The 20,999-nt window shown below is 39.0% G+C and overlaps 1 protein-coding gene across 1 annotated transcript; it reads right to left on the reverse strand.

Annotated features, from left to right (window-relative positions):
* Positions 1-1,847: 1,847 nt before the first annotated feature.
* On the reverse strand, positions 1,848-4,992 carry LOC134738073 (uncharacterized). The gene is made up of 3 exons (XM_063651007.1): positions 4,120-4,992; positions 3,656-3,779; positions 1,848-2,250 (listed from the first exon to the last, which is right to left on the reverse strand). The coding sequence occupies exons 1-3, from the start codon at positions 4,185-4,187 to the stop codon at positions 1,960-1,962; spliced, it is 483 nt and encodes a 160-aa protein (XP_063507077.1). The 5' UTR covers positions 4,188-4,992; the 3' UTR covers positions 1,848-1,959.
* Between the last annotated feature and the right edge of the window lie 16,007 nt (positions 4,993-20,999).

A 20,999-nucleotide genomic window follows, 5' to 3' on the forward strand; every position in this document is an offset into this window, starting at 1 on the left:
GTCTGAAAACAGGAATCTCAACTATTCTCTTTGGTTCTTTTCAACATGACTGCAATTTCTCTATTATATTATTAATATCACTACACATATACACACACAACGTTTTGAGAAGACGTCAATGATTTTAGACAAAAAGACAGGAAAAGTCCACATGTATGTGCCTTATAAGTAAGTAACATAGACATAAAGGGGGAATGTAATCTTAAGTTCTTTTTAGAGAAAGGGAGGATTCCAAACAGTACAATACAATATGAAGGGAGGCAGAAAGTAAAGATGGTAGCAAAGTCAAACCATGTTTGAATGAGTTGTGTAATGCCTATATTCAATAAAATAAGTACATAAATGTTAAATAAAATATAATTTTCCTCAATAGTTGATGCTATTAGCTGACAGAAGTTTTTTCATTCTAGAAGAATCTTTGACATAATTTGTTAGTCCATCTCTTAAAATTGATCATTGTTTGCCACAGTATTAGCCACCATAAACAATGTCACAAAATTCAGAAAATGTTAATTGGTACACATATATGTTTAAAGGAACATCAAAATCAAAATACTAATACCTTGTGCAATGTGCTAATATGTACAAAGTAATTAAATGTGTCTTGCATTTAAGACATCTGAATATTACAAATAAAAGGGCAAACCACTTTTAAAATTTTTTATAGAAGTAAAAATATATACACAGAAAAGTGCACAAATCATAAGTGTGTCTAGTGGTGACATTTCATAGTAAACACACTGTGTAACCACCATCCAGATCAAGAAAGGGAGTGTCCCCAGTAGAGCAGAAGTCCCTGCCATGTCCTTTCTCAGTCACTGGCTCCTCTAAATGTAACCACTTCTCTAAATTCCATCAGTGCAGCTTGGTTTTGCCTGCTTTTGAAATTCATACAAATCAAATTACATAAAAATATTTTCTTTGTGTTTGTCTTCTTTTGTGTGTGAGTGTTGGGGGTGTGGGGTGTCTGACTTTACTCAGTATATGTTTGTGGCATTTATCCATATTCCTGTGTAAGCAGCAGTTTATTCTTTTGCTTTGCATGACATTCCATTGTATTTACAGAATATTCTACCATTGGTGAACACCTAGGTTATTTTCAGTTTAGGGCTATTACAAATGCTGCCATGGACATTCTTGTACATTTACTTTGGTGCTCATGTATTTTCATTTCTACAGAGTATAGACCTAGGAGTGGGATTCCTGGGTCTTTGGATGTACAAATATATTTTAATATGAATTTATAGCATTAGTGGATTCTCCATAGCAGTTTTCTAAAATGGAACCCAGCACTCTATATAGTAAAGAAACACACCGTACCCTGTGAAATTTTCTTTAAGGTTACAAAAAGAAAAAACCAGCAAGAAAAAGAAAATTGGCCAAAACTAAATATACACATGACACGCACAACTCAAATTTAGAAAATAATGCGCCTAAATCAAAACCTAAATGTTAGTTTCTCCTAGCCCTGCCCCAACTGTGTATGTTTCACTGTGAAAGGATAGGAGGGGTAGTTTTGCCGGTCAACTCTGATGCAATCTGCTTAAGGAGTTCATTAATTGTACTGTAAAATGATGATCTTGTTGAGGGGCCTCTCAAAAAGTGCTATGAGGCTAAAACTAGATATATCTGCCTACAAAGTCTAGTCTTATGTGGCAGACATAGCACCCAATCTATAGCATTCAGAACATGGATCACATTTTTATTCCTCTAACACGTCTGATTTTATCTTTTTGGGACAACAAAAGGTTTGTTGCAGCAAAAGGTTTGTCTTAATCTGTAAATGTGCTTTTCCAGTAGGTTAAATGGGCAGAGTGCTCACCGTTCAGCCTCTTATCTATGCTTACCCAAGAGAGGGCCCAGACTACTCGAGAAGCCTAATCAGTCTGCTCTGCTGCCATGATGGGAACACGCAGTTTAAGATGCAAATCCGATTGCTAACTTTATCTGCTGGGCATGCTAACACATGGCGACAGCTCCAAGTATCAGCGATGAAACCCTCCAGACAACGGTGAAGTCTATGTCAGGGAAATTTGCAGTTGGGTTCACCTTGCTCTGCCCAGCAGTTTTCCGTTTTCTTTTTCCTCCTTCTTTTTTCTTTTTCTTTCCTTTCCTTCCTTTCCTTCCTTTCTTTCCTTTCTTTCCTTTCCTTCCTTTTCTTTCTTTCTTTCTTTCTTTCTTTCTTTCTTTCTTTCTTTCTTTCTTTCTCTGTCTTCCTTTCTTTCTTGTCATTTCACTGATTTTATTATTCTGAGTTTGGGGAAGGCAAAAATCAAAAATGGTTGTTAAAGGAGACAAAATCTGTCATAAGTATGTAAACACAAGAAATATTTACAGTTAACATTGCAAAATCATACAACGAACAACAATGATTATTAGAAATGTAACCTTTTTTAAAAAAAAGCAAAGACTCAAGTTAGCCAGATCTGGTGGTACATGCCTGTAGTCCTAGCTACTCAGGAGGCTGAGGTGGGAGGATCACTTGAGCCTAGGAGGTTGAGGCTGCAGTGAGCCATGTTTGTGCCACTGTACTCAGCCTGGGCCACAGAGCAAGACTCTGTCTCAAAATAAATAAACTAATTAAATAAAGGTAAGAACTGTTTTCAAAAACTATTTAAGAATATATGAAAAACCACCAACAGTTAACAGATTATTTTGGTGACAAAGGGAAACCTCTACTAATATGGGAAGAGAATAATTTAGTTATTTTTATTAAAAAAACCAAAAATCTAATTTTACTTCTTTTGTTCATTATTCATATAGTTACTTGTAGTAAAGTATTAATATAACTTCATATGTATGTATTTAGTCATACATGGATATATAAATACAGATAGGCAACAGCTTTAAAGTTTTTTGGCTATAGTTTCAAAATAAAATTAACTTAATATGATAAATAAAATAATGTATACATTAATTATAGTATTACCTTCTTGATAAGCTATAACTGTTTAATTAACAAATCATGTGTCATCTGCTATACATATTCATATTTGTAATTATTTTACCTTGTATAATCAACCATTCATATTACCTTTTTTCCTTTTTTTAACTGCATGAGTCTATGAAGTCTATGTATGTAGTTTTTTTTAAGTATGAGTCTGGGAAGTCTATATATGAGTAAATGAATTTGACAAAACTATGTATGAGTATATGAGTAGTCAAAACTAATATATGATGATAAGACTCAGAGCAGTGGATGCTTCTTTTCCCCAGCAGTTTTCAACAGCTCATAAGGAGGAGTTGGAATCTGCATCTCATCCCTTCCCAAAGGCCTCAGGCCTGAGAATTCTACTTCTCTCCAGAAACCAAGATGGTTTTTTCCCTTAATTGTTTTTGTTTTTTTTCTTAATTGTGTCTTAGGTTTTGGCTTTTCATGCATATTAATAGTGAAGTCTTCACTCACTAGTACCCAATCAACTTGTCCTCCACAGGTTCCACATCACTTTTCTTCGAGGGACAGACTCCTCTTGTTGACCTCCGTCTCAATGTTCACTCATGACACTTCACTGTCCTTCTCCAGCATAGACACTCTTTCCATCACTACCTCCCTGGAGAAGCTAGGTCCTCTTCTGGGAAGTCACTCCTTCCCAAAACCTCACACGAATTTTCTGAGGAGCAGCCCCAGTGCCCCCTTCTCAGCCAACACACCCACCTCCATTCTCTCTGAGCATCCAGTTTTGGTCAGCACAGTTCTGCTCTCCCCCTTCCAAGCTGTTCCCAAGGTTATCATCCAGGGATATGTAAGTTTCCATCTGAAATGCATCATTCCTCCGTTCCTAGGCAGTCAAATCTCATTTTCAGGCCCACATCATCTGATTAATTTCTTAAACATCAGAATAATCATTAACAATGATACATCAGTTTTCTAGACTCCATCTTAACCAAAACAACACACAAAAAAATTACAAACAACTTCTGGGAAGAAATTCTTTTGCCAGTAGCACCAAAATGCTTAAACTATTCTCTCAAGGATAATTTTTACTCATTCTTAACACTCAGCTCAGGTGTCACCTCCTCTGTGGAGCCTGCAGCAAATTCCTTGAGAGAGAGTTAGTCATTTCATTTTCTGGGCTTCACAAGATCATTGTAGCATTTAACACATTGTATTATAATTACCTGCTAGGAAGTCTGCCTTTCCCACTGGGCCATGAACTCCACAAGAGCGAGAACTGTGTCTTATTCATCTTTCAATCCTCCATTTCAATTCAATTCAGCAAATATTCAACACCATGCACTGTGTCAATTTCAAAGTTAGTACTTAATAAATATTTCAGGGGAGAATGAAAGAGTGAAGGAAGATAAGTTTACATTATCTTAAAAATTCTTTCAAAAAAGTTATGGCAGAAACTTCCTTTTTTATTTCTACTTCCAAGGAAAAAGTGTTATCCCAAAATCCATACTCAGATAGGGACCCTCAAGATTTGTTTTTCCAGTTTGTTTTATGTTTATAAACTTAAATTTAAGTGATAAATATCTTGAATTATATGGCATAGTACAAGTGACCTTGGAGGCAATCTCATCCAAGGAGACAGCTAATATATGGCACTCGTGGTCTGCTCTCCACCTCCTGCATCCATAGCGGACAGCACTAATGGATCATGGTGTACTTCCTTATTAAGCCCATACTCAGCCTAGAATTCTCAACTCAGCACTTAACAAGCTGCTTTCTGGAGTTGGTAGTCAAGATGAATCCTGCTTGACATCTTTGATCTAGTTTATTCTCTCTTATTGCATATAAGCAGAGTGAGGTCCAGAAAGGTTAAATAAATATGCTTAGATTCCAAAGCTAATTATTAGAGCCTGAACTAGACCCAGGTCACCTAAGCCTCTTTCTACCAGAATACACTTTAACTTTATAGCTATAGGATTGAATGCTTCATAGAAAATGTTAGTTGTGGTCATCACGTTATATGTATATATGTATATATTTATGTATATACAATGATGAAAAAACCGACATTTTTACACTTATACATATGTATGTGTATATATATGAACCAAACCAATATTTTCTATGAATTGTTTATTCCTATTAATCAGCTATAGAATATGTGTGTTATATAATATATAACATAGCCACATAACATTTGTGTGTGTTATATATTACATTACATATTATAATACCTATGTTTTTCAGTAAAAAGTGAGGTAGCTCTAAAAGTGTGCCATAAAAAACAGTAAAACCCAAGAAAATACAATGAAAAACAAGCATTGGTCAATTTAACTCCTTGGTATTTTTCTTATAGCTTCTTAGCATATGCAAGACCTATTTGGAAAAAAAATAGCTGTGGAAATTAGAATTTAAGGCTGATCATGTATATTATTTTAGTCAAGGGTTATGGAGTTAGTAACATATACTAATTTTCACTGTATAAATTCAGCTCATCCTCCTCCATGTGATGATACTGCCACCAATACAAGGGGGAATCAAGGAGGATCCCGGAACTGTCTTAATGTTACTGTTTAGGCAACTCCAATGCTAGAAGTATCTCTCTTTATCACACACAAATGTGTAAAAGAATGTATGTTAGAGAAAACAAGAAATATATTAAGAAGTGAGTACAAGCCATTGTTTTCTTTTTCAGAGCATGAGTTTAAAATCCTCCAAAGGGATAGAGTTGTTTCTTCCAAGTGGGTCAGCAGGGGTATGAGAAAGAAACAGAAAAAGTTGAAATAAATAAAATCTCAGATTCTGTAGCCTCTTTTTCTTTGCATGGCAAACTGCAAGATACTCTCGAAGAATCAACACCCAGGATACCTCATTACCAGAGACAGAGAAGCAAATGAGAAAGGAGGTAAAGAATAAGCAGCCCCACAGCCTGAGAATAGATAAAAGAAGACAAGCAGAGGTCTTGGACATGGAATCACACAAAGGTTAGCCATTTGAGGATAAGAAATGAAATAAACTATTAGCAAATAACAATGGTAGCCTTTGGAGGGGAAAAGAAGTCTGATTTCTGTGGACCAAGAAAAAATAGTTGTAACTGACTTCTGGTTGATATTTGGGCTACATGTGTCCATTTGTATCACTGCCTGATTTACAGGTGTAGCAGACTTATGACAGTGGCCCAGTAGACGTGCCTCTTCAGAGACCAGGGGTACTAGAGCAATCCTAGTTTGCCAACAATCCCTGGGAGAAATGGTGATGGCAGTTCTGGTAGTTATTTGCCTACTGTCTCTCAGACCCAGTCCAACCCTTCCATATTCAACTCTGTAAATGCCACAACTAGGTGTCTGAAAACTGTATTTCCCGCACTAACTTGACAACTGGCTTTCAGTCAGATTCCACCAGTGGGAAGCACTATTGAGAGGCTGCAAAGTGGGGAAGAAAGAGGCTGCTCCAGTGGGAGCATCTTCCATCTCTTTTGTGCATCCCTCCAGCATTTTTTATCACCTTTAGAACCAGGTGTGTGTGGTCCCCGCAGAAGTCGAGGCACCATCACTGAGTCGGTCACTCTTCCATGACAGCTGTCTGTTCCCTTCAATTCTTAGCCCTTGAGGAAGCAGCAACCCCTCTCCTTAACTTCTAAGCTGTTGTAACTAACATTGCATTAACCATTTTTGTAAAATGTTACATGAGTTTGTAATTGGGAGACAAGAAAGCAACACAACTACATGCTTTGCTGTATGTGCACGAACTGAATAAAAGATGCACAGTAACCAATCACTGACAGACTTTGAAAGAAGAAACATGACTGTTCAGGGATCAAGACGCAGGTCTCTTATTTACACAGTGATTTGCAGATTAAAGAGCTAATGATGAAGTTTGTACTTTATATAATTAACCATAGTTGATATACTATGGTAACTGATTTTTAATCATGGAGGACTGGTGTTATTTACGAAAACTGTGGTAACTGCAATTCGTGCACATGAGAAGTGTCTACAGCAAGGATCTCCCATAGTTATTTGTTAAGTCTCAACTCTTTGGGGGTTCATAACTTTATCCCTTTTGAATTATAACTCATCTGCTTCAATAAATGTACCTCCAAACAGACTTGACTGGTCTTTTTTCTTTTAGAAACAAATTCATGGTGAAGTTATATGAGTAATAAAAGCAATCTGTTCCCTTCTATTCTTTTTCCTCATGCTATTTACACACTTCTTGGTGTTCACAGACTAGATATGTGAGTCATGCTGCATCATGCCCATTGGCCCATGGGCACTGTGGGCTGTGCTACTCAGCTGCCTTCTGTGTAAGTACATACAAAGATTAGATGAAAGTGGGCACCTCATGCATATGGATTACAGTTGTTTCAAACCTCATTTGCCATTCTTCAAAATTTCCTGCCTTAGAATTCTGCATCCATGGCCTTTGCCAGTTGACATTGCTTTATGAGAGTAGGCAGAGTGTATGTGGCTTGGCTGATGGACTATGGGTGGATGTGACATGTGCCAGACTGAGGCCTCGTGAGATATGACATGTGTCTAGTCATCCTCTCAGTCTACAACTACATGCAGGAAAAGAAAATGCCCAAGACTCTGCTGCTCCTCCTGCCTGAGCCCCAATGTGAACACACATGGGACAGAAGTAAAGCAAGCCCCATAGCCTTGGAGCAAATCTACTCAGTTGCCCCCTGGGTAGATCAGCTGAATTGCAGTTAACCTGCAGATGTGCAGAATGAAAGCTTATTGTAAGCTACTGAGTTGTTGAATGTTTCATTACGCTTTTTTTTTTTTGGCAATAGCTGATGAATACAAGGCAACAGTATGCGTGAAGCTAATTAGAAAATCCCCCCAAAAGTTATACTGAAGAATGCAAAGACTTTCCAGCTGGTAGAGAGAGGAAATGCAGTAAAGACACAGACAAAGCTGAGGTGCTAAGGAAAAAGAGACAGAGTGGTTGCTTTTCACCTGGAATAAATTTGGAGTTCCCAGCCTTTTTTGCTTGCAGCAGCCTGAATTCTCTGAAACATTAAAGGGCTCACTGTCTCTATTCCACAGCCTTCATGCCTTTGAAGGCTGGATCTCCAGAGTATATAGAAGTAGTTAGAGTGGAAATGGAGAAATGTTGAGACTTTCCACAGGAGTCGCTATATCTAAATCTAACCAGGCCTGAAGGTAAATTCAATTCACCTTTTCAAACGAGGCCCTGAGAGTGGATGATGGAACTATGCAGCATCCACTTTCATTAGAACTGTCTGGGCCTTTCATTTTCACCAAGACATAGAGCTCATAGGAGAAGGTTAGCCTTTTATGAAAATTACTAATCCATTGAATTATTACCATCTCTTAAGTAAATCTCTAACCTACCTAATCTCATTTGATTTTTCTCAACAGCTCAGTGAAAAAGGTGCTATTTTTAGCTGCATTTTACATGTGAGGAGACTAAAATATATATCCTAAGTCATTTGCTTAAGGCCACACAGTTAGTAAACCCAGATGCTTAACATCTCTACTCTAACCATATTATGCTACTTGTTTTTAGGAAGTAGTAGTAGAAACCAACTCCTGCCCTAGAAAGATTTTCATTATCCTAGGCAAGAAGATACAGTCCTTGAAATAAACAAACAATTCAGAGCAAAGAAAAAAATACTTTTTTTTGTACTTTACTTATAGCAAACATGGACAAAATGCATTTCTTCCATGCATCAGGTGTTTTTATTCTCTGCTGGGCTTTGTTATCTCATCTTTCTCCCCTGGGATTCTTTCTCTCCCCAGTACTCCTTTCTATACCTTTAGTATTCACCATTTCCCTTCTCCCAATCCCTCAAAAAATCCAGAGCAGCTTAATTCATTTATCTTACAAATATTATGGGTGCTTATTATGGGCAAGTCATTTTAATTTTGTAATGGACAATTATAACATTTCAGTTGTGTTAGTATTTCTGGGGATTGGTTGCCAATGGCAATCAGCACACTCCAGTACTTGATACCTGCCCCAGTTCCAGTCAAAAGAACTTTCTCTCAAAACTGACTTAAAAACACAGTCCAGTTAGTTCCATGCATTTCTGTCAGCCATATCACTCTTGAGCAGTCCTTGAATGGTCAGGCCTTGAGCACCACATTCTTGCACACTCTCATTACTGTTTTTGCAACCTCTTTTCTCCATCCCTTCCCATGGTGCATCCTGAAACCTCTGTCCATTATAAACAAATTCCTTTACATTTTTAACCTCTTCCTTTCCCCTGTCTCTTTTGTTTCAGTCTATAAAACATATTCATGAAGTTCCCTCAGTCTTTGGTAGCCACCATTCCAAAAAGAAATAAACACTCCTTTACCTAGCAAAGTCTAAGCTACCATACTAAATTTTGCCTTCTCTCCACTGTTCATGTTGAGTTCCCTACATTCAGTCTCCACTTAACTTTCCAGTTTCTCTTCATTCTATGTCAGCCTGTCTTCTCCCATGAAACTGCATATGGATTTATGAGTTGCTAGATCCTCTCCATCTTGATCTTATTTGACTTCTTACTTGATCAAGCTCTGGCTTGTGAACTTCTCTCTTTTCTTGGCTTTTGTGACACCACCTCACTTAGCTCTTCTTTTCTTCTAGCAATTTTTTCATCTGCTTCATGTGTACCTTCTCCTCTAGGTCTTGTAAATATTGGGGGTTCATCAGGATTCTATCCTTAGCCTTCCCTCTTCACGTGCTGCATGTGCTCTCTGAGGAATCTCTTTCATATATATGGTTCTCACACCTATGTCTGCAGCCTAAATGTCTCTTCTGTGCTTCAGATAGCAGATATCTGCCTACAGGATATTTCCACTTTGATATTCCACAAGGTCAAAATGTCAAAAACAAATTCAACTCCTTCTCTTGTCCTATAAACCTGTTCCGAACCCGACATGTTCAATCTCAGTGTATCACACAGCCATCAACTTTGTTGCTCAGCCCAGAGGCTTGGAGTCTCCTAACTGTCCCTTTTATGCCCAATGTTCTCCATGCTTCCAATTTATCCTCCTCACCATTGTGAAAGAGATAATTAAAAACTGCAAATCTAATCATTTTACTATTCCCCATCCTCATCTCTGTCCTTCTCGTGTCCCAGCCTCTTTCTCTCAATTTTTCAGACATTTCAGTGGCTCCCCAGCACCTCACAATGAAGTTCAAAGTTCTTACCATGCTCTGAACTTTGTTATTCAGACTCCTATCCTAATTTCTCCTATTTTCCTTAAAATCCTTTGCATTCTAATCACTTCATGATCCTTGCCACTCTTCTGAGTACTTATTTTTATGAATTGATAGTCAGGGAACTTTAAAAATATAAGATATTAGGAAAGAGAGTGGATAAAGCAGAAAAGAAGAATTATGGAGGGATGGCAAGATGTTTGTCTACCCACTAGCTGCAGAAGTTTAGGTAGAAAATAGGAGCTGTGTTCAAAAGACCGTATCTGTCAGCCATATCATGCTTGAGCTCTGAACAGATGCTGTACACTGGGTCACAGCAACAAAGACTGACAGAGTTGGGATGGGTCATTGACTTCTTCAGACCACAGCACAGCTCTGGTGCCCCGAAGTTATAGGGTAGAGGTAGGGGGATAATGGGGGCTGAGTAACCCCAGCACAGCAGTGCCTTCAAAGAGGCCACTGTGATTGGACTGAAGACTATGGTGAAGGTTCCTGATGAGTTTGGAATGGAAGAACATAAGGGGAGTAATTGAGACCAGATATTCTAGAGGATTACCAGGTATAACTGGGAAAGATGGCGAAAGAGGGGTGATATTCAGGAGTTATGCAGGTGGGGACTAGGCAGCAAATTACATGTCTACTGGGTTGCAAGGAAAACTGAAGACATCTGATGGGGACTCCCTTAATTCCACTGCCAAACCTAAAAGCAGAATGAACTTTTTTTCCCCTCACCTTGATTGTTTCTACTCCTGTCTAAGGGCAGTACCTATAATTGTGCTTCAGATTTTTTCTCATCTGATCTTTTTGGCTGCCTTAAACTATCATTATTGCTCACTCTGTCTTCTTATTGAGACTCCTTTCTGTAGAGATTTAAACATAATTCCCTGGCTTCCCTTTATCCTCCCTGACTTGCAAACTACAATCCTATCTCTCTTCCACCCTTAAAAAATCTTCTGAAAAAACTTGCCTATACTCTCTCTCTATGTCTTACCTTCTTTTGACTCCCATATTCTTCACTAAAAAGCAAGCAGGCAGAGGGATGTTCCAAGATGGCCTAATAGGAACAGCTCCAGTCTACAGCTCCCAGCCTGAGTGAAACAGAAGACGGGTGATTTCTGCATTTCCAACTGAGGTACTGGGTTCATCTCACTGGGGATTGTCAGACAGTGGCTGCAGCCCACAGAGCAGGGCAGAGCATCGTGTCACCTGGGAAGTGCAGGGGGTCAGGTAATTCCCTTTCCTAGCCAAGGGAAGCCATGACAGACAGTACCTGGAAAATTGGGACACTCCCACCCTAATACTGTGCTTTTCCAACGGTCTTAGCAAACAGCACATCAGGAGATTATATCCCGCGCCTGGCTCAGAGGCTGGGAAGCTCGAACTGGGTGGAGCCCACTGTAGCTCAAGGAGGCCTGCCTGCATCTGTAGACTCCACCTCTGGGGGCAGGGCATAGCTGAACAAAAGGCAGCAGAAACTTCTGCAGACTTAAACATCCCTGTCTGACAGCTTTGAAGAGAGTAGTGGTTCTCCCAGCATAGAATTCGAGATCTGAGAATGGGCAGACTGCCTCCTCAAGTGGGTCCCTGACCCCCGAGTAGCCTGACTTGAAGACACCTCCCAGTAGGGGCCGACTGACACCACATACAGAGGGGTGCCCCTCTGAGAAGAAGCTTCCAAAGGAAGGATCAGACAGCAACATTTGCCGTTCTGCAACATTTGCTATTCTGCAGCCTCTGCTGGTGATACCCAGGCAAACAGGGTCTGGAGTGGACCTCCAGCAAACTCCAACAGACCTGCAGCTGAGGGTCTGTTAGAAGGAAAACTAACAAACGGAAAGGACACCCACACCAAAACCCCATCTGTACATCACCATCATCAAAGACCAAAGGTAGATAAAACCACAAAGATGGGGAGAAACCAGAACAGAAAAGCTGAAAATTCTAAAAATCAGAGTGCCTCTTCTCCTCCAAAGGAATGCAGCTCCTTGCCAGCAACAGAACAAAGCTGGATGGAGAATGATTTTGACGAGTTGAGAGAAAAAGGCTTTAGATGATTGGAAATAACAAACTTCTCCAAGCTAAAGGAGGATGTTTGAACCCATTGCAAATAAGCTAAAAACCTTGAAAAAAGATTAGAAGAATGACTAACTAGAATAAACAGTGTAGAGAAGACCTTAAATGACCTGATGGAGCCAAAAACCATGGCACGAGAACTACATGATGCATGCACAAGCTCCAGTACCTGATTTGATCAAGAGGGAGAAAGAGTGTCAGTGATTGAAGATCAAATGAATGAAATGAAGCAAGAAAAGTTCAGAGAAAAAAGAGTAAAAAGAAATGAACAAAGCCTCCAAGAAATATGGGACTATGCAAAAAGACCAAATCTACATCTGATTGGTGTACCTGAAAGTGATGGGGAGAATGGAACCAAGTTGGAAAACACTCTTCAGGATATTATCCAGGAGAACTTCCCCAACCTAGCAAGGCAGGCCAACATTCAAATGCAGGAAATATAGAGAACGCCACAAAGATACTCCTCGAGAAGAGCAACTCCAAGACACATAATTGTTAGATTCACCAAAGTTGAAATGAAGGAAAAAATGTTAAGGGCAGCCAGAGAGAAAGGTCGGGTTACCCACAAAGGGAAGCCCATCAGACTAACAGCTGATCTCTTGGCAGAAACTCTACAAGACAAAAGAGAGAGGGGGCCAATATTCATCATTCTTAAAGAAAAGAATTTTCAACCCAGAATTTCATATCCTGCCAAACTAAGCTTCGTAAGTGAAGGAGAAATAAAACCCTTTACAGACAAGCAAATGCTGAGAGATTTTGTCACCACCAGGCCTGCCCTAAAAGGGCTCCTGAAGGAAGCACTAAATATGGAAAGGAATAATCGGTACCAGGTACTGCAAAAACATGCCAAATCGTAAAGACCATCAATGTTAGGAAGAAACTGCATCAACTAAGGAGCAAAATAACCAGCTAACATCATAATGACAGGATCAATTCACACATAACAATATTAACCTTAAATGTAAATGGGCTAAATGCTCCAATTAGAAGACACAGACTGGCAAATTAGATAAAGAGTCAAGATCCATCAGTGTGCTGTATTCAGGAGACCCATCTCACGTGCAGAGACACACATAGGCTCACAATAAAGGGATGGAGAAAGATCTACCAAGCAAATGGAAAACAACAACAAAAAAAACAGGTGTTGTAATCCTAGTCTCTGATAAAACAGACTTTAAACCAACAAAGATCAAAAGAGACAAAGAAGGCCATTACATAATGGTAAAGGTATTAATTCAACAAGAAGAGCTAACTATCCTAAATATATATGCACCCAATACAAGAGCACCCAGATTCATAAAGAAAGTCCTTAGAGACTTACAAAAAGACTTAGACTCCCACACAATAATAATAGGAGATTTTAACACCCCACTGTCAACATTAGACAGATCAATGAGAGAGAAAGTTAACAAGGATATCCAGAACTTGAACTCAGCTCTGTACCAAGCAGACCTAATAGACATCTACAGAACACTCCACCCCAAACCAACAGAATATATATTCTTCTTAGCACCACATCACACTTATTCCAAAATTGACCACATAGTTGGAAATAAAGCACTCTTCAGCAAATGTAAAAGAACAGAAATTATAACAAACTGTCTCTCAGACCACAGTGCAATCAAATTAGAACTCAGGATTAAGAAACTCACTCAAAACCACTCAACTACATGGAAACTGGACAACCTGTGCCTGAATGACTACTGGGTACATAACGAAATGAAGGCAGAAATAAAGATGTTCTTTGAAACCAATGAGAACAAAGACACAACATACCAGAATCTGTGGGACACATTTAAAGCAGTGTGTAGAGGGAAATTTATAGCACTAAATGCCCACAAGAGAAAGCAGGAAAGATCTAAAAGGGACAACCTAACATCACAATTAAAAGAACTAGAGAAGCAAGAGCAAACACATTCAAAAGCTAGCAAAGGCAAGAAATAACTAAGATCAGATCAGAACTGAAGGAAATAGAGACAAAAAAAACCCTTCAAAAAAAATCAAAGAATCCAGGAGCTGGTTTTTTGAAATGATCAAGACAAATAAAGAAGAAAAGAGAGAAGAATCAAATAGACACGATAAAAAATTATAAAGGGGATATCACCACCAATCCCACAGAAATACAAACTACCATCAGAGAATACTATAAACACCTCTATGCAAATAAACTAGAAAATCTGGAAGAAATGGGTAAATTCCTGGACACATACAGCATCCCAAGACTAAACCAGGAAGAAGCTGAATCCCTGAATAGACTAATAACAGGCTCTGAAATTGAGGCAATAATTAATAGCCTACCAACCAAAAAAAGTCCAGGACCAGACAGATTCACAGCCGAATTCTACCAGAGGTACAAAGAGGAGCTGGTACCATTCCTTCTGAAACTATTCCAATCAATAGAAAAAGAGGTAATCCTCCCTAACTCATTTTATGAAACTGGCATCATCCTGATACCAAAGCCTGGCAGAGACACAACAAAAAAAGAGAATTTTAGACCAATATCCCTAATAAACATCGATGCAAAAATCCTCAATAAAATACTGGCAAACTGAATCCAGCAGCACATCAAAAAGTTTACCCACCATGATCAAGTTGGCTTCATCCCTGGGATGCAAGGCTGGTTCAACATATGCAAATCAATAAACGTAATCCATCATGTAAACAGTCAAAGACAAAAACCACATGATTATCTCAATAGATGCAGAAAAGGCCTTCGACAAAATTCAACAGCGCTTCATGCTAAAAACTCTCAATAAACTAGGTATTGATAGGATGTATCTCAAAATAATAAGAGCTATTTATGACAAAATCACAGCCAATATCATACTGAATGGGCAAAAACTAGAAGCATTCCCTTTGAAAACTAGCACAAGACAGGGATGCCCTCTCTTCCTATTCAGCATAGTGTTGGAAGTTCTGGCCAGGGCAATCAGGCAGGAGAAAGAAATAAAGTGTATTCAATTAGGAAAAGAGGAAGTCAAATTGTCCCTGTTTGCAGATGACATGATTGTATATCTAGAAAACCCCATCATCTCAGCCCAAAATCTCCTTAAGCTGATAAGCAACTTCAGCAAAGTCTCAGGATACAAAATCAACGTGCAAAAATCACAAGCATTCCTCTACACCAATAACAGACAGAGAGCCAAACCATGAGTGAACTCCCATTCACAATTGCTTCAAAGACAATAAAATACCTAGGAATCCAACTTACAAGGGATGTGAAGGACCTCTTCAAGGAGAACTACAAACCACTGCTCAACAAAATAAAAGAGAACACAAACAAATGGAAGAACATTCCGTACTCATGGATAGGAAGAATCAATATCATGAAAATGGCCATACTGCCCAAGGTAATTTATAGATTCAATACCATCCCCATCAAGCTACCAATGACTTTCTTCACAGAATTGGAAAAAACTACCTTAAAGTTCATATGGAACCAAAAAAGAGCCCGCATTGCCAAGACAATCCTAAGCTAAAAGAACAAAGCTGGAGGCATCATGCTACCTGACTTCAAACTGTACTACAAGGCTACAGTAACCAAAACAGCATAGTACTGCTACCAAAACAGAGATATAGACCAATGGAACAGAACAGAGCCCTCAGAAATAATACCACACATCTATAACCATTTGACAAACCTGACAAAAACAAGACATGGGGAAATGATTCCCTATTTAATAAATGGTGATGGGAAAACTGGCTAGCCATATGTAGAAAGATAAAACTGGATCCCTTCCTTAACACCTTATACAAAAATTAACTCAAGATGGATTAAAGACTTAAATGTTAGACCTAAAACCATAAAAACCCTAGAAGAAAACCTAGGCAATACCATTCAGGACATAGGCATGGGCAAGGACTTCATGACTAAAACACCAAAAACAATGGCAACAAAAGCCAAAATAGACAAATGGGATCTAATTAAACTAAAGAGCTTCTGCACAGCAAAAGAAACTACCATCAGAGTGAATGGGCAACCAGAATGGGAGAAAATTTTTACAATCTACCCATCTGACAAAGGGCTAATATCCAGAATCTACAAAGAACTCAAACAAATTTACAAGAAAAAAACAAACAACCCCATCAACAAGTGGGCGAAGGATATGAACAGACACTTCTCAAAAGAAGACACTTATGCAGCCAACAGATACATGAAAAAATGTTCATCATCACTGGCCGTCAGATAAATACAAATCAAAACAACAATGAGATATCATCTCACACCAGTTAGAATGGCGATCACTAAAGTCAGGAAACAACAGGTGCTGGAGAGGATGTAGAGAAATAGGAACACTTTTACCCTGTTGGTGGGACTGTAAACTAGTTCACCCATTGTGGAAGACAGTGTGGCGATTCCTCAATGATCTAGAACTAGAAATACTGTTTGACCCAGCCATCCCATTACTGGGTATATACCCACAGGATTATAAATCATGCTGCTATAAAGACACATGCACACATATGTTTATTGTGGCACTATTCACAATAGCAAAGACTTGGAACCAACCCAAATGTCCATCAATGATAGACTGGGTTAAGAAAATGTGGCACATATACACCATGGAATACTATGCAGGCCATAAAAAAGGATGAGTTCATGTCTTTGTAGGGACATGGATGAAGCTGGAAACCATCATTCTGAGTAAACTATCGCAAAGACAGAAACCAAACACTGCATGTTCTTACTCATAGGTGGGAATTGAACAATGAGAACACTTAGACACAGGGTGGGGAACATCACACACCAGGGCCTGTCGTGGGGTGGGGGAAAGGGGGAGGGATAGCTTTAGGAGATATACCTAGTGTAAATGACAAGTTAACGGGTGCAGCACACCAACATGGCACATGTATACATATGTAACAAACCTGCACATTGTGCACATGTACCCTAGAACTTAAAGTATAATAATCATCATCATCATCATCATCATAAAGCAAGCAGGCAAAACAAAACAAAACAACCACCTTCCAGGGTTACCGATGGCTTCCTTATCCTAAAATCCAAGGTATATTTTGCATTTCATTTATCTTACTTTGCAATCCTTGACATTGTTTATCATTCCCTCATTCCTAAAACCATTTTATTTTTTTACTTTGGCCTCTTTAACTCCCTTTCCTGTTTTTTTCCTACCTCTTTGGCTGCCCCTTCTACTTCTCCTTTGCAGAATTAGCCTATATTACCTAGATTAAATGGAGAGCTGCTCATTCCATATTTGATCTCTAGAGAGTCCAATTCTTAGCTATCAGTTAAATTTAGATTTCCATATCAATAATTCTCAAGTTTTATGTCTTTGCACTGCAGCCACGCTGGCCTTTCAGCTCTTCAAATGCACCATATTTGGTCCCCCTATATTTTTGCACAAACTGTTCATTGTATCAAGAATATGCTCCCCCCTAGTAAACTCTTGTTCAGTTTTCAGATCTCAACTGAACTTCTTATGAGAAGCCTTTTCTCACATCATCCTAGGTCAGGTTCATTTGCCTTGCACTCCCATAACACTGTCTCTTTCCTTCAGAGAATTTAATTTACAGTTACGAGTTTGTTCTGTCTCCTCCCATTTCGGACGATTTCAACCCTCCTGATCTATGTTAAAGGCAGAGAGAGCAAAGCAAACATTAGTTGTTTTCATTGTCATCCACCTTTTTGAGGTAGATGAGATCTGCCATTTCTCAGTCTAGAGTCTCTTTCAGTTAGCAATACTGGTGGAAGAATAAAAGAAGCGACATGCATATGGTACTTACTGGCACAGGTTGCAGTGAAACCATTGGGAGAAATGATTCTGCGGTGCCTCCAGAAACTCTCAGGTGAACGAACTCAATTTATTCCTTTTCTATACCTCCAATACTTGCTTTCCCAAGTTCATTCTTAATAGGCAGCACACATCCCTCCAGGGCATTTCTGCATGTCCAATATGTTGCTAGTTAGCTGTTATTCTGCCTTTGATTACTTTTTTCTCTTTTCCAAAGTAAACTTTTTGAGACATTTTAAATTCACAAAGATGTAAGAAATAACACAAAGAGATCCCATGTGTCCTTTTCCAAATATCCCCCAATGGTGTTGTCATGCAAAACTGTAGTACGATATTACATCCAAAATACTGACAGTGATACAGTCAAGATACAGAATGTTTCCATCACCATAAGGATCCCTCATGTCGCCCTTCTACCATCCCACCTACTTCCTTCCCACCCCCACCACCTTCATAACACCTAGCAACCACGACTCTGTTTCTCACTTCTATAATTTATTTCTGTATGTTTATCTTTTTTTGTTTGGGGGTTTTTGCTTTTTTTAGACAGGGTCTCACTGTGTCGCCCAGGATGGAGTGCAGTGGTGCGATCATGGCTCAGTGCAAACTCTGCTTCCTGGACTCAAGCGGTCCTTCTACCTCAGCCTCCCAAGTAGCTGGGATCACAGGCACATTCCACCACACCCAGCTGGTTTTTGTATTTTTTTGGTAGAGGTGGTGTAAGGAACATGGAAGTGCTTTGGTCAAGGACAGGCTGAAGTAAACATCCAGAGTGACTCAGCGAGTCTAGAGTGCAGGTGTATAATTCCACTTGTTATCATAGCCACATAGACATAACGTAGAGAAGTTCACCACCATAGCCATAACATAGGGAAGGTTCATCAGTTGGCTCTATGCCACTATTGCCTGTAAAATATATAATTGCCCTGTTGACACTGTGCAGGCACACTGGCACCCAGAGAAAGACAGCCAAAGCTGTCCATCTTTGCAGACAGACAGAGGGGAGCCAGGAAACAGCTCGGCCCGCTTGTGCCCAAAGAGAGTTTAGCTGCTGAGCCCGAAGGCAAGGGAGAGCTGGCCGCACAGCTGTGTGTGGGGGCCACCTGACTAAGCAGCCGAGACAGGGCGGAGAGAGCTGTTTATGAGAGCTGCTGCTGCACAAGATCATCTTTCACCTGCCTATGGTTCCCCAAGGGTTCTTTCTGCTCATCTACCCACTCCCTTGAACCTCAGCATGGGCTGGAAGCTGACCCTAGGCATGACATTTGGCATACTCATGAACCTGACAGACAGGGTTTCACTGTGTTGCTCCGGCTGGTCTTGAACTCCTATACTCAAGCAGTCCGCCCACCTCGGCCTCCTGAAGTGCTGGGATTATAGGCACGAGCCACTGCGCCTGACCTGTATGTGTATCTTTTATCCTGGAACCTTACTGAGCTCATTTATTTTATATATAAGATTTTGTATGTAGACAATGTTATCTGCAAATAGGGAGTTTTAATGTTTTAACTCTTCCTTTCCAATCTCTATTTTTTCTTTTTGCTTTTTATCACATTAGCTACAATTTCCAGCACTATGTTAATTAACAGTAGTAAAAGCAGACATCTCTGCCTTGTTTTCCTATCAGAGGGAAGTAATTCAGTCATTCATCATTAATGAACATGATCTGTAGCTTTTTTTGTAGGTGCTTTTTATCAAGTTGAAGTAGTTACCCTTTAATTTCTAATTTCCTAAAAAGTTTTATCATTTCTGTATCACAAACACTGAATTTTGTCAAGTGCTTCTTCTCTGATTGATACAATCATGTGATTTACTTTTATTCAGCCTGATAATACAGTAGTCAATTCTAAAATATTAAACCAGATTTGTATCTCTGGAATAATCTTCATTTGGTCTTTAAAAAGTATTGCTAAATTCTACTTGCTAATATTTTGCTAAGGATTTTCACACCTATATTCATAAGGATATTGGCCTGTAGTTTCTACCGTTGTGCTGTCTCTGGTTTTGGTAACAGAATAATTCTAGCTTCATAAAATGAAATATTCTCTCCTTTTCTATTTTCTGGAAGAGACTGTAGAGAATTAGTGTTAATTCTTCTTTAAATATTTGGTAGAATTCTCCAGTAATTCTTCCATCCCCAGACACTCTGATGTTATTAGCATGTAGCATGACCCAGGCATTGGGATTTTAAAAATCTCCCCAGGTGATTATACTGTGCAGTGTGAATTTCTTAACATTTCCAATTAAAAAATACTGGAAATTTGTCAAGTCTGAAGTCATAGATAACAATCTTTAAAAACTGGTTTGAAATGTTCTTGACATTATGAATATTCACCTGTATTTCCAGACAAATTTGATTTATATATCTTTGGGATAAATAAAAAACATTTTAACATTAAAAGTTCAAAAATGTCAGACTTCAAAGGCTTTTTTAGTCACTTGTACTTTTTCTTCTTAAAAATCAGAAGTACGAAATGGTCTTTTTATTAACCTATGTCCTAAATTCAAAATCCCCCAAATACACTGCATACTAATCGGTTTCATGATTCACAGCATCGAATACAAAATGTACTACTGCTTCAATAATACACATCTTAGATTTATAAAGTGAAACAAAGACTGAGAATTTAAGAAAACTGTCATAGTATTGCAAACCCTTGAATATTGAAAGTAATGTCATATGTGTACAAAATGTTCCCATTTCCATTAGAATAAAAACACGGCCACTATATGAATAGCTAACGAAAATATTCATGGTTTGCAGGAAATTTTCTTTCCAACGAAATGAATTAAGCTTTCAAAAATGAACCGGACACCGCCGCTTACACCAGTAATCTCAGCACTTTGGGAAGCTGAGGCAGGCAGATTACATGAGCTGGAGTTCGAGACCAGCCTGGGCAATACGGCAAACCGTCTCTATGAGAAATACAAAAATGAGACAGGCGTGCTGTTGCATGCATATAGTCCCAGCTACTCGAGAAGCCAAGCAAGACAGGATTGCCTGAGCCCAGGGAGGTCAAGGTTGCAGCAAACCGAGATCAAGCCACTGCACTCGAACCTGGGCTACAGAATGACAGCCTGCCTCAAAAGGAAAAAAAAAA

The sequence above is a fragment of the Pongo pygmaeus genome, chromosome 14, assembly GCF_028885625.2.
Source record: "Pongo pygmaeus isolate AG05252 chromosome 14, NHGRI_mPonPyg2-v2.0_pri, whole genome shotgun sequence".
NCBI lineage: Eukaryota > Metazoa > Chordata > Mammalia > Primates > Hominidae > Pongo > Pongo pygmaeus.